A 13518-nucleotide genomic window follows, 5' to 3' on the forward strand; every position below is an offset into this window, starting at 1 on the left:
ATGGAAGAACCACTAAATAGTTAAATTTGTTTTTAAAATGCTTATTAGACTGTGTAGTGGGTAAGTAGTTATTATGAAGCATATCCAGTAATATTTCAGAAATGTTATCCTTGGTCAGCTTCATTTTTTTAACATGTAATTTTCCATTCTTGTCCAATCAACACTAATTACAGAAGGAAGTGGAAAACAAGTGCTCACATCATCATTTGAATCTTTGAATTTTGCAGCACAACTAAAGTTAGCAGATAAGAAAACGTTAGCTTGAGGAAGGCTGCTTTTACTGATGTACCTTTGCATATTTGTTGTAAAATTTAACATTTTAAAACAGCAATAGCAAACACAAGGAAATCTGCAGATGCTGGAAATTCAAGCAATACACACAAAATGCTAGTGGAATGCAGCAGGCCAGTCAGCATCTATAGGGAGAAGCACTGTCGACGTTTCAGGCCGAGACCCTTCGTCAGGACAAAACGTTGACAGTGCTTCTCCCTATAGATGCTGCCTGGCCTGCTGCATTCCACCAGCATTTTGTGTGAATAGCAAACAAAATCCTTAATTATCAAGCCATTTTTCCTTCTCCATTTGTTTAATTAAAGCAATTTGTTTTGCTTTATTCAAAGCAATTTGTTTAATTATAATTACTTTTGTTATTTGTATATTTTTCAGATACAAGGAGATTGAAGTCTCTATTATTCATATAATTTCATGAATAGAAAGATGTTGCAGCTGGGCAACTTTCTTCTTATGTTGGTAAGTGTAATTGTTAAATTTTGTTAGTGAGAATGGTGTTTAACTAGTTTGTAATTTTCACTTTAATCCTGACCTTGAGGAACAGTAAGACTGAGCACTCTAGATCTCAGTTATTCAAAATGCACTTTTGTCATATGGCAGCTGAATACTTCACATGTTCTGGGGATGATGTTCCTAATGACTGCATTATCCAGTGTCTTTGGATTTGGGTTACTTTGTGTTGAACGGAAACTAAGAGAAATTTCTCCACCCGGAGGGTCATGAATTTGTAGAAGTTTCTAGCACAGAAGACAGTGGAGCAAAGTCATTAAGTATGTTCAAGAGGTGATATATGTAGTTCTTCATGCTAAAGGTATCAAGGGACTGGGGGGAAGGTGGGAATAAGAGTTTTGAAATGGCCACGATCATGTTGGAAAGTAGAGCAGGTAAGAAAGGCTGAATGGTCTGTTCCTGCTTTGTTTTTCTGGCCTTGAACCCATTTGGGAACCCAGCCAAAATTCTGAAAAACAGGAGCTGGTTTACTTCCTTCTCTCGCTAATGTTGTTAAGATACTACCACTCTCAGCTTGCCACAAAAGCACAGCAGAAGAACCATCTCCAAGAAAAATCAACAGTGAATGGAATTAATTAGGAAAGAAATAAACAAAAGTATTTTGTTGTGATCATGTTGTCTAAATAGTATTGCCAAAGTTGTATCTGTAAAGTGTACATTTGCTATCACTATTGAGAAGTGTAGAATTCATCAATTGCATGAAAGTACCAATATTTTTAAAGGAAAAAGATTCACGATTGTTATCCGTTATTTCCTGTACACAAATGTAAGAAGAATGAAATAATTGTTACTCCGGATCTGATGCAGCACCTTTTTTTTAAAAAAAGATAAACATAGTTGTCCCTGATGGCCACACCTGCAAAAGGTGTATCCAGCTGCAGCTCCTATCAGCCCGAGTTAGGGAATTGGAGCAGGAGCTGGATGAACTACGGATCATTCGGGAGGCAGAGCCAGATAGATAAGAGTTATCGGGAGGTAGTCACACCGAAAAGACAGGAGGTAGGCAAATGGGTGACAGTCAAGAGAGGCAGGGGGAGCAGACGGAGAAGCAGAGCACCCCTGTGGCCGTTCCCATCAAAAATAAGTATACCGTTTTGGATACTGTTAGTGGGGATGATCTACCAGGAACAAGTTGCAGTGGTCCTGTCTCTGGCACTGAGGTTGGACCCTCGACTAGGAAGGGGAGGAGGGAAGAGAAGAGAGCGGTAGTGATAGGGGATTCTATAGTCGGGGGGCGGATAGGAGATTTTGTGGGTAAGATCGGGAGTCTCGGATGGTATGTTGCCTCCCTGGTGCCGGGGTCCGGGACATCTCAGATCGGGTACAGGTTATTCTCGAGAGGGAGGGCAAGAATCCAGATGTTGTCCATGTAGGGACCCACAATGTGGGTAGGATGAGTGAGGAGGTCCTGCGTAAGGAGTACAGTGAGTTAGGTGCGAAGCTGAGGAGCAGGACCTCCAGGGTAACAATCTCAGGATTGCTACCTGTGCCACGTGCGAGTGAGGCAAGGAACAGAAGGATTATAAAGATTAATATGTGGCTGAGAGGATGGTGCAGGAGAGAGGCCTTCAGGTTTTTAGATAATTGGGCTTTGCTCCAGGGAAAGTGGGATCTGTTCCGAAGGGACAGTTTACACCTGAACTGCAGCGGTACTAACATTCTTGCAGGGAAGTTTGCTAGTGCTTCTTGGGGGGGGTTTAAACTAAATTTGCAGGGGGCGGGGATCCAGAATGTGAGAGAGGATAGTGAGAGGAAGAATAAAGAATAGGTGAGGACTACACGGTTCCGGAATATTAAGTGTGTAGTAGAGAAAGGTGAGGCGGAACAAGTGATAAGGAGGACACATGTACAGAGGGATGGTCTGATGGAACATGGAGTTAAATGTGCAGAAAGAATAAGTAAGTTTAGGAAGGACAACAAAATTCTAGGGGTGTATAGCCCGATGGGAGTTCGGGGAGCTGGGTTAAGCACAATAGGCAGCGATTCAAACAGAGAGAGGAGAAATGGGCTAAAAATTCTATATCTGAATGCACGAAGTGTCAGAAATAAGGCGGATGAGCTTGAAGCTCAGGTGCAAATAGGTAACTATGATGTTGTTGGGATAACGGAGACATGGCTGCAGGGAGATCAGACCTGGGAAATGAATGTACAAGGGTATACATGCTATCGTAGGGACAGAAATGTGGGCAGAGGGGGTGGGGTGGCCCTGTTGGTGAGGAATGAGATTCAGTCCTTTGCAAGGAGAGATCAGGAGAAGTAGAGTCTGTGTGGATAGAACTGAGGAATGGTAAGGGCAAAAGGACCCTAATGGGTGTTGTCTACAGGCCACCAAACAGTAGTATGGCTATTGGGTGCAAGTTGAATAGGGAGTTAACATTAGGAATATCAAGGAGGATAGCAAAAGCTTTTTTAGGTATGTGAAGAGAAAGAAGATAGTTAAGAACAATGTTGGGCCCTTCAAAAATGAATTGGGTGAAATTGTTATGGGAAACAGAGAAATGGCAGAAGAATTTAAGAAGTATTTTCGATCTGTCTTCACTAAGGAAGACACAAGCAATCTCCCAGATGTATGGATGGTCCAAGGACATAGGGTAACAGAGGAAATGAAACAGATTGACATTAGGAAGGAAACGGTAATGAGTAGATTGATGGGACTGAAGGCTGACAAATCCCCAGGTCCAGATGGTCTGCATCCAAGGGTACTAAAGGAGGTGGCCCTGGAAATTGCGGATGCATTGGTAATAATTTTCCAATGTTCCTTAGATTCAGGATCAGTTCCTGAGGATTGGAGAATGGCTAATGTTATCCCACTTTTTAAGGAAGGAGGGAGGGAGAAAACAGAGAACTATTGACCTGTCAGTCTGACATCGGTGGTGAGGAAGATGCTAGAGTCCATTATTAAGGATGAAATAGTGGCACATCTAGATAGCAGTGATAGGATTGGGCCGAGCCAGCATTGATTTACCAAGGGTAAATCTTGCTTGACTAATCTGTTGGAGTTTTTCGAGGATGTAACCAGGAAGTTAGACAAAGGAGATCCAGTGAATGTAGTGTACCTCAATTTTCAGAAGGCATTTGATAAGGTCCCACATAGGAGATCGGTGGGTAAAATCAGAGCTCATGGCATTGGGGGGGAAGACATTGACATGGATAGAAAACTGGTTGACAGATAGAAAGCAAAGGGTAGCGGTGAATGGGTGTTTTTCGGAATGGCAGGTGGTGACTAGTGGGGTGCCACAGGGCTCGGTATTGGGACCACAGCTGTTTACAATTTACATCAACGATTTAGATAAAGGCGTTGAGAATAACATCTGCAAATTTGCCAATGATAACTAAGCTGAGTGGCAGTGTGACGTGATGAGGATGTTAGGAGAATTCAGGGTGACTTGGATAGGCTGGGTGAGTGGGCAGGTACTTGGCAGATGACGTTTAATGTGAATAAGTGTGAGGTTATCCACTTTGGGAGTAAGAACAGGAAGGCAGATTATTATCTGAACGGTGTAGAGTTAGGTAAGGGAGAAATACAAAGAGATTTAGGAGTCCTTGTTCATCAGTCACTGAAGGTGAATGAGCAAGTGCAACAGGCAGTGAAGAAGGCTAATGCAATGTTGGCCTTTATTACAAAGGGAATTGGGTACAAGAGCAAGGAAATCCTCTTGCATTTGTACAGAGCCCTGGTGAGACCACACCTGGAGTATTGTGTACAGTTTTGGTCTCCAGGGTTAAGGAAGGACATCCTGGCTGTAGAGGAAGTGCAGCGTAGATTCATGAGGTTAATTCCTGGGATGTCTGGACTGTCTTACGCAGAGAGGTTAGAGAGACTGGGCTTGTACACGCTGGAATTAAGGAGATTGAGAGGGGATCTGATTGAAACATATAAGATTATTAAGGGATTGGACAAGGTAGTGGCAGGAAATATGTTCCAGATGCTGGGAGAGTCCAGTACCAGAGGGCATGGTTTGAGAATAAGGGGTAGGTCATTTAGGACAGAGTTGAGGAGAAACTTCTTCTCCCAGAGAGTTGTGGGGGTCTGGAATGCACTGCCTCGGAAGATAGTGGAGGCCAATTCTCTGGATGCTTTCAAGAAGGAGCTAGATAGGTATCTTATGGATAGGGGAATCAAGGGATATGGGGACAAGGCAGGAACCGGGTATTGATAGTAGATGATCCGCCATGATCTCAGAATGGCGGTGCAGGCTCGAAGGGCCAAATGGTCTACTTCTGCACCTATTGTCTATAACACAATAATTATAAAAAAAACATACAATACATGTAAATACATTAGATAGCTTACATACCTTGATTTTATGTCCAGAGATACTGTGTAGGGTGTGCTCTGAGTCCATGAGAGGTTGTGTGTGATGTGAACACCCAGTAGTTTAAAGCTGCTTACAGTTTTCACTGCTGTACTGCTGATATAAAGAGGGGTGTGAGAGACACAAGTTCTCCAGAAGTCAATAACCACCCTCTTCATCTTGTTGACATTAAGGAAGAGATTATTTGCCTGGCACCAGGCCCTGAGCCCTCTCACCTCTTCTCTGTGGTCCATCTCATTGTCCTTGGCGATGAGCATTCCACTGTTGTGTTATCGGCGAACCTGACAATGTGATTACTTGGGTGTTTGGCCATGCAGTCTTGTGAACAGAGTGTACAGCAGTGGACCCAGCACACAGCCCAGCAGGTGGAGGAGGGGTTCACCCATGTTGTGGATGATGGAGAGGGAAGAATGGTTGTGCAACTTGACTATTCGAGGTCAGGAAGGTTAGGAAGTCCAACACCCTGTTGGACAGTGGTGTATTTAGACTGAGGAGAAGGGAAGGAGTTTGTTCACCAAATCTGTGGGACGGTAGTGTTGAATACTGATCAAAATCCAGAAACAGCACACAGCAAACAGAAACAGTGTCCTTACTTTCTAGTGTGTCAGGGCCAGGTGCATAACAGATGCTGTGGCATCAGTCGTAGAATAGTTCTGTCAGTAAGCATATTGATGAGTGTCCAATGTGGCAGGAATAGAGTTTCTGATATGGGCCATTATCAGCTGTTCAAAGCTTCATGGTGATTGGTGTCACTGCCACTGGGTGTAGTCATTTAGTTCTGAAGACTGTGAGGACAGAAGCCTGGATGAGTGAAGTGTTGAAGACATCAGTCAGTTGGTGTGCACTCTCCCTGAGTATGCCCAGGATTTGGCCAGGCTGCCTCCTGGGGGTTGACTGTCTGTCTTGTCCGCTGCTGTTACAGACGGTAGCTGTTTGGCAGGCGGAGGGGTAGCTTTCATGGTCAGCATAAAAGTTGTTTAGAGCATCGGGAAGAGAGGTGTCATGATTACAGCTGATGCTGTTTTTCTGTGTGGAGTCAGTAGTGTCCTTAATGCTCAGCCACATACAGTGGATGTTGTTATCAGATAGGTGTTCCTGAATTTAAAAAAAAAATAGATTCAGGTTCCACTTCAGATTTATTTATCACATGTATATTGAAATATACAGTGAACTGCACTATTTGTATTTACAACCAACACACCTAAGGATGTATTAGGTGGCAGCCTGCAAGTGGCACCAATGTCCCAGCACCAAGCTAGCATGTCCTCAACTCTTGGTAGAACAATACAGAACATAATAAGATGGAACAAAACAAACAACAAAACAATCACCCCCCCCCCCAACCCCTCACCCACCCTCCCTCCAACTCTCACACACTGACATTCCTCCAACTCCAAAACAGGGCTCTTGGCTTCCAGGCATTGGCTATCAGGCTAAACATTTGGCCTTACGGTCAACCTTCAGGCTTTGATCTTCAGTACTAGTCACTGATGGGACCAAGTGGTTTGAACTCTGAGTGTGCCGACAGACCAGATTTCATGCCCCCCTGCTTGCACAGGCATACACCAATCTGGGACAGCCCAACAACCATAAAAGTCCCTTTGTCCCCACGTCCACATTGCTGGCCTTCAAGCACAAAGCAGAGGTCTGGACTCCAGGTGTCTTTCATCCCATGCCATTGTTGCTGGCCTTTCAAGCTTTGAGTGAAGGGCTTGATTCCTAATGTCCCTACAAGCCCAGCACAGCGGATGAGCGATGAACGCAGAGTGAAGACTTGACCTCTGACTCCCTACATCACTGCCCCTACACCCTAACCTGGTACCCAAGTCCCCTCTCTGTCCCTAAAATTGCATCAAATGAAATCATAGGGAAGCCTGTAGGTGTCGCCATGTTCCTGGCATCCACATAGTATGCCTGCAGCTTTTTAACCCTTAAGCTAACCAAATGTCTTCAGAATGAGGGAGGAAGCAAGAGAACCTGGAGGAACCCCACACAATCACGGAGCAGAATGTACAAATTCTTTACACCCAGCAACGGGATTCGAACCCCGATCGATGCTTGTTGGGGTAGTAAAGCAATGTGGTAATGTATAGGACATATGAATGTTGCAGCTGACATGAACATAGTGAGAATGATTGTACATAGAATACCTATGAACAGCACCATAGAGCTAGACCTCAAACAGCAAGGAAAGGAAAATGTATATTTATATAAATTGGCAGCCAATTTACTTCTGAGGTGTAGTCATTGCTGTTTTACACAAAATGTTAACTAACTTTAATGGAATTGTGGGAAAATACAGTATTGTGCAAATGTCGAGCACACACATATATAGAAAGGGTGACAAACCTTTTGCACGGTACTGTAGTACTGATAAAAGTGAGTGATGATAAACCTGATTCTGCTATGGGTCTCTACTGTGGACTGAGAATGGGAATGGGGCAGGGAGAGGGGAATCATAATGGGGAAAAGGGAAAGGGAGAGTGGCGGAGGTGGGAAGCACCAGAGGGGCATCCTGTAATGATCAATAAACCAAGTATTTAGAATCAAATGATCTTGCCTGGTATCTCAGGATTGAGTGTATCTCTAAGACTTTTGCACAGTATTGTAATTGTTAACCACAGGCATGAAGAGGAATATCCTTTTGGTTGCATCTTGGGATTTGATTATATTTAAACAATACAGTGCTTCCTCCTTAATGCACAGCATTACTGGAAGTTTTGGGAAATTATTATCTTTCATACTTAAGCGAAGTCTGCATAAGCTACCACTATGTATTAATTTTTTAATAGATATGTAAGCTGGAGCATCACAATGCATTGTGATACCTTTTAATTCCTAATTTGTTTTAGAACAAAGGGAGAAAGCTGATTCTATTGAACATCATATCATTTTGTGGGAAATGTATGTTTCCCAGATTTCCATTTATATGCTTTTATTTTCCTTTCAGTGTTCCACACTAAAAGTGGGAATTTGTAGAGTGTATCTTTTCACAAACAATAACATCCATCTTGCATTTTGGCCATTAGTGTTATGTCTATTGTTCAGAAATAGAAAAGTGAATTTCTTTGGACTTTAAGCCTTGAAGAGCTCCAGTTCACATATTTAAACATTAAATGCAAGCATATATTTTGTGCAGATGGTCTCTAAGAAAGTCTCTAAGAGCTTCAATGATGCTTGTCTAGTTATGTAAATCAGAAAAATACATTTTCAGAAACCACCAAAGTTATCCACCTGTTCCCAATTTATTCTCATTTTTATAAGAGAAAGATTATCCTGAATGAATCTCTGGCTGCAACATGAAACAGCATTGTAAGGAATCAGCAACTATTTTTCAGTACATTCAGTTTCCTTTACCATACAGGTTGTTTTGGAAAGAACGTAAATAAGGCATAAAATAGGTCAGTAATCCATAGTTTTATTGCTGATGCTGCAGAAAGTGACTAAAAAATTTACAATATTCATTTGCATTTTGAATTCAGCCTCTCAAAGCATCATCAGCAAACTATTACAACTTCACACTTGTACAGTAGGTTTGCAGCTTTCATTCGGGTGTGGATATCCTGAATGGAGCAAAAATTGTGGCACAGGTGGGCCAAAATTCCACCTAAAAACTTCTTGATGGCAAAGTTAAATGCTGAGAAAATAAGTCCGGAAAAGCAGTGAGTCTTTTCTATTTCTGCTGTTCCTGCTTTTGTCACTATTATCTGTGCTTATTGTAATTTGCAGATCATATTAAGGTAAAGCAAATGATATCTCATCTGTATTACTGCCACTGTCATTTGCAATTTTCTAGACTTTACTGAGCTGGGACTGTTTTAATTTCACCAATCTGTTATAGCAAAACCATATTTTTAATAAACATGAAACATTAGAAAATAATACCAAAAGTGAGACATGTGGTTTAAATAGAACATCTTATAATTTCTATTCCATGACTTTTATTTAGATGGTTTTAATTAAGTAAAGGTGACTCTGTGGTTGCTCTACATTGAAGACCACCCATCACAAATAACTGTGCATTTGGCAAATTATCTTCCATGAAGAAATTTATATTTTTGCAGACTTTGAGGATCTGTGAGCTGTTATTTGATCTGACCTTTTATGAAGTATTTTCCTCTTTTTGAGGCACCATGTAAATTTAAGTGAAAACCAATGTTGCCATGAGAAAGCAGTGCCATGTTTCATTATCTTCACAAGAATGAAACATATCAATCAGCATAGTTTCCATCATTGTGCAATTGGTTTCACAGTCCCTTTTAACACAACTTTAATAATATCTCAAATGAGTGACTCTCAAGACTCCTTGTATTTTATATCTGGTCATCAGGATTTACATGAGAAATGACAACAACATCGATTTCAGAGACGTGGGAGACTGATGCAGATGCTGGACATCTGGAGCAACACAGAAAGGAGCTGGAGGAGCTCAGTGGGTTAGGCAGCATCTATCAGATGTGTGGCAGAACTGAGACACTTCATCCAGAGTGCAAAGAAAGAAGGGAAAGGCCAGTATAGGGGTAGGGCTGGAAAAAAGAGTTGGCAGTTGTTAATTGGACAAAGGAGCTGGAGGAACTCAGTGAAGGCACCATTGAAAATTGCCAATTGGCAATGGCAGGGCTTGAAGAGATCCAGATGTCTTCATTTAATATAACTTATATGATATGATTTCAGAAAGTCTTTAGTACTTGTAAAAATGAACAATGACAGTGTGAGCTGATCCTTTGACAGGATTGAGGTATACGTGTCTCTGAGGTGATTGTTTTACCAAACCCTGGTATGTAGTTTGGAGTTAATTCATAATTTAAGATAATGTCCTTTGTGCCTCCTGAAGTAGAGACAAATATAGATGTGACTGCCATCTATGTTAAGGGGTAATTTATTTCTTAAAGTCTACTTAAATAAATAAAATAAATGCTTATAAATGTTAAAATTTTGGTCCTTGAATATTCAGCAATCAATTAATGATCTATCCTTGAACACTAGGTATTGTTCATCTCTTCTATTACTGCTGATTACTTTTCTCAGTGTGGAGAAAATGAATATTTTAATCAGACCCTTGGTGCTTGCCATGCCTGTCCACAATGTGGGCCAGGTGAAGAACCTGTTTTGGTAAGTTGCACTTAGAAAAATGTATTTTATGACTACTTTTTAAAATTTAATAGGCAGACATTCATGGCAAACTAGGCAATTAGCATTAGTCTTGAAGTTTCAAGCTGTACCCGGGTATAGAGCCATATAATTTAAAGTCAGACACAGGGTTCAACACGTATAATGTCTTCCTGCTATTTAACTCCTTTAGTTATCTAACCTGTATTCCTATAAAGTCAAAATGACAATGAAGTCTCACAAGTTTAGAATCTTGGGTAAATTGAATTAATTTGTAAGGTAAAATGTGGTTCCAATTCTGTCACCTCAGAAATAAATACATGGTCAGAATCACACTTTGAAATTGTGCTCTCTTGCATCATATCAAGTTAAAAACATTAAAAGCATAGGAGTATTTGATTTGCATAACTCCTGACAACATATTTTAGTGTAGGCCTTACGCAGCACATTGATATTAACATTAGATACAGTGAAAAGCATGCCCTGCATACTGTTCATACAGATGAAATTGTTTCACAATGCATTGAGGTAGAACAAAGTAAATCAATTAAAATGTGGAATAAGTTGTAGCAGCGACAGAAGAGTGCAGTGCAGGTAGATGATAAAGTGCTAAGTCATAACAAGGTAGATTGTTTGGTAAAGAATCCATCTGATTGTACTAGGGAACTATTTCATAGTCTTATTACATTGGGGGAGAGGCTGTCCTTGTGCCCGGTGGTATGTGCATTTGTATCTTTTGCTCTGATGGGAGAAGGAGAAAGGAAATGTCCAGGGTGAGTGGGGTCTTTGGTTTTCCTGCCTGCTTTACTGAGGTACAGAGTAGTATAGACAGAGTCCATAAAGGGAAAGCTGATTCCTGTGATGTACTGAAATGTATCCAAAATATTGCAGTTCATTTGTCGTGTACAGAGCAGTTCCCTTACTGATGCATCTAGATTCATAAAAATGTGTAAAGGTCAACGGGACATGCAAATTTTCTTTAGCTTCCTGAAGCAGTAGAGGTGTTGGTGAGCTTTTTTGGCTGTGATTTCAATGTGCATGAGCAATAATTATTGATGATAATTGGACAATAACTAGTAATAAAATGATGAATTCATTGTATCAGTAATAACTGAGAAATGCTGGCTGTTTTGCACTTGATATTTCAACTTTAATATACAAGAAGTTGAGAACTTGACATTTTATTGAGTACTTTTGATGGAAATGCTGGCAGAGTAAGAAATGCTGGTGACAAATAAAACAAAGAAAATGAAATGCTTCATTAATCACACGTTTTCTGGTAAACGATCACTGCAAACAATAGGCTGTAACTTCCCTCCCCGAGTTGAGCTCTGGAGCGGCCTGTACAACCAGGCATTTTTGCAGTGGGAACCGAAGTCTCCAAGGTGTGGGACGGCTGCAGCGCGGTGTGTATGGGCTGAATCAAGGTGTTAGGGTCCAGGCCGGTGAGTGGGGAATGGAGGCAATTTGATTTGGCAGAACCAAGGCAAACTGAGCGGAGGAGATGCAGAGTCGAGATGGCAGAGCCCGGACCCGGGCCTGAGAGCGAGGAAAGATCGACTTAAGCACAGAGTTGAATTTGAAAAGTTGAGTACAGGCTGAATCGAGGTGGCGTGGCACCGGCTCAAGCTTATCAAAGGGTCAGTGTCTGGGTCCAAGAGCAGGGTCTGGATGATTTAAGTTCTGGGTCAGATTGAAAAGTACAGGGTGTCAGGATCCAAGGCAAGGCACGGGCCTGTTCAAATCATTGCTGCACGACGTTTACTCGTCTCTGCGCTGAACTTCAGTTTGTTACTCCACGTGGTATACTCTTCTCTGCATTGAGCTGTGGCTGTGGCCTACAATTATCACAGTGTGGACTCACCTTTGTGAACTTCACTTCTGGATGCTATTTGCTCACCTTTATCGTTTGTATTTTTTTTCCTTTTTTTTTACTCTGCACATTGGGTGTTTGAAGGTCTTCTTTTGTTTTAAGGTGATCTATTGGGTTCTTTGTTCTGTGGCTGCTAGAAAGAAGATGAATATCAAGGTTGTATAAAGTATACATACTTTTATAATAAATGTACTTTGACTTTGATAAGAGAAAGAGAAAAAGGACTGAAGAAAAGCAAGAAAAAATATCAATCATAAAATTGTATCTTAATAAATCAGATAAGCAATTCACAGACTTGGGGAACCATATTCCATACTTACACAAATATTTTTCAAAACCAGAAAAGTTCATTAACAGTCATTCTACACATCATGTTATCAATTTTTTTACACTTTGAATTGATTGCCCTAAAATAAAGTTACAGTATATTTGGCTCAAACAGCAATGTCTGCCATTCAGTGTATGAACAGGGTGAAATGGGCAGTGACAGAGTAGCACGACATATAAAGCAACTTTTAAATATTCACATCAACCCATGGTCCTTGCTCCATGCACACCAAACAGTAGTGCTGTTCTTATTTTTGGCTGGAAATTTATGTCATAGGTTTATTTGGTACAAGCAAAGCAAATTTCTTGGTGTCAATTGTAGTGATCTGTTAGATTATGCATTTGGACAACAGTAATTAAAAACAACATGAAACCAACTGAATTGGGTAATTATTCTGTTCCAATTATTGTAATTTATGCAATATTTTATGCTCTCTCGTCTGCTCTGAGCCTCACCACTGTCAATAGGCGTGTGCTCTTAGTGACACATTTCTATTATAAATTGTCCCCACTCTTTACAAAGTTGTACATGTGTTTGCCTTCATAATCTTCAGTTTTTTTTTTAAAGTCAATCCCTGAATTCACATTTACTTTTGGAATAAGAAGTAGATAAGTCTTGGTTATTTAAAGCTTCAATAATTAAAGAGAATATTCTGACAGAAAACTAGAAATATATCTAAATTAATAAAGATTGTACAATGCATTGATTAAATTAAAAATAATCAGGAGACTAGATAGCTCTTTTAAATAGCATCCAAATGTACATCTCCATTAGCAACTGTTATATGGAGAGTAATATCAGATGAGTTTGTTCAAACATCAGTAGTATAGATACACAATGAACATAGTCTATACTTTATTAGTATATGTGATGACCAGTGCAATGCAAAATTTAGGTTTTTCAAATCCAAGATTGTTTAATGTTATTCCCAGTACACAACAGCAAAGGAGAACAAAATAATTTTACTCTGGATCTGATGCAGCATATAAAAAGCACACTAAGATTTAAAAAAAAAGCACAATAAAAAGCACAATAAATATAAATACATAAGATAGCTTGTATACATAGAATGATTCTAGGCACAAGAGTGA

The 13518-nt window shown here is 40.5% G+C and overlaps 1 protein-coding gene across 2 annotated transcripts in view; it reads left to right on the forward strand.

Annotated features, from left to right (window-relative positions):
• edar (ectodysplasin A receptor) overlaps positions 1–13518 on the forward strand; it is an 83200-nt gene that overhangs the window by 35726 nt on the left and 33956 nt on the right. For both annotated transcript variants that reach the window (XM_059964356.1, XM_059964357.1), the window contains exons 2-3: positions 667–750; positions 10104–10229. In XM_059964356.1, coding sequence (XP_059820339.1) covers positions 706–750; positions 10104–10229 — 171 coding nt within the window. In that variant the 5' untranslated portion in view covers positions 667–705. The remainder of the gene's footprint in view (positions 1–666; positions 751–10103; positions 10230–13518) is intronic.

Source organism: Hypanus sabinus, chromosome 3 (assembly GCF_030144855.1).
Source record: "Hypanus sabinus isolate sHypSab1 chromosome 3, sHypSab1.hap1, whole genome shotgun sequence".
In the NCBI taxonomy this organism is placed as follows: Eukaryota; Metazoa; Chordata; class Chondrichthyes; order Myliobatiformes; family Dasyatidae; genus Hypanus; species Hypanus sabinus.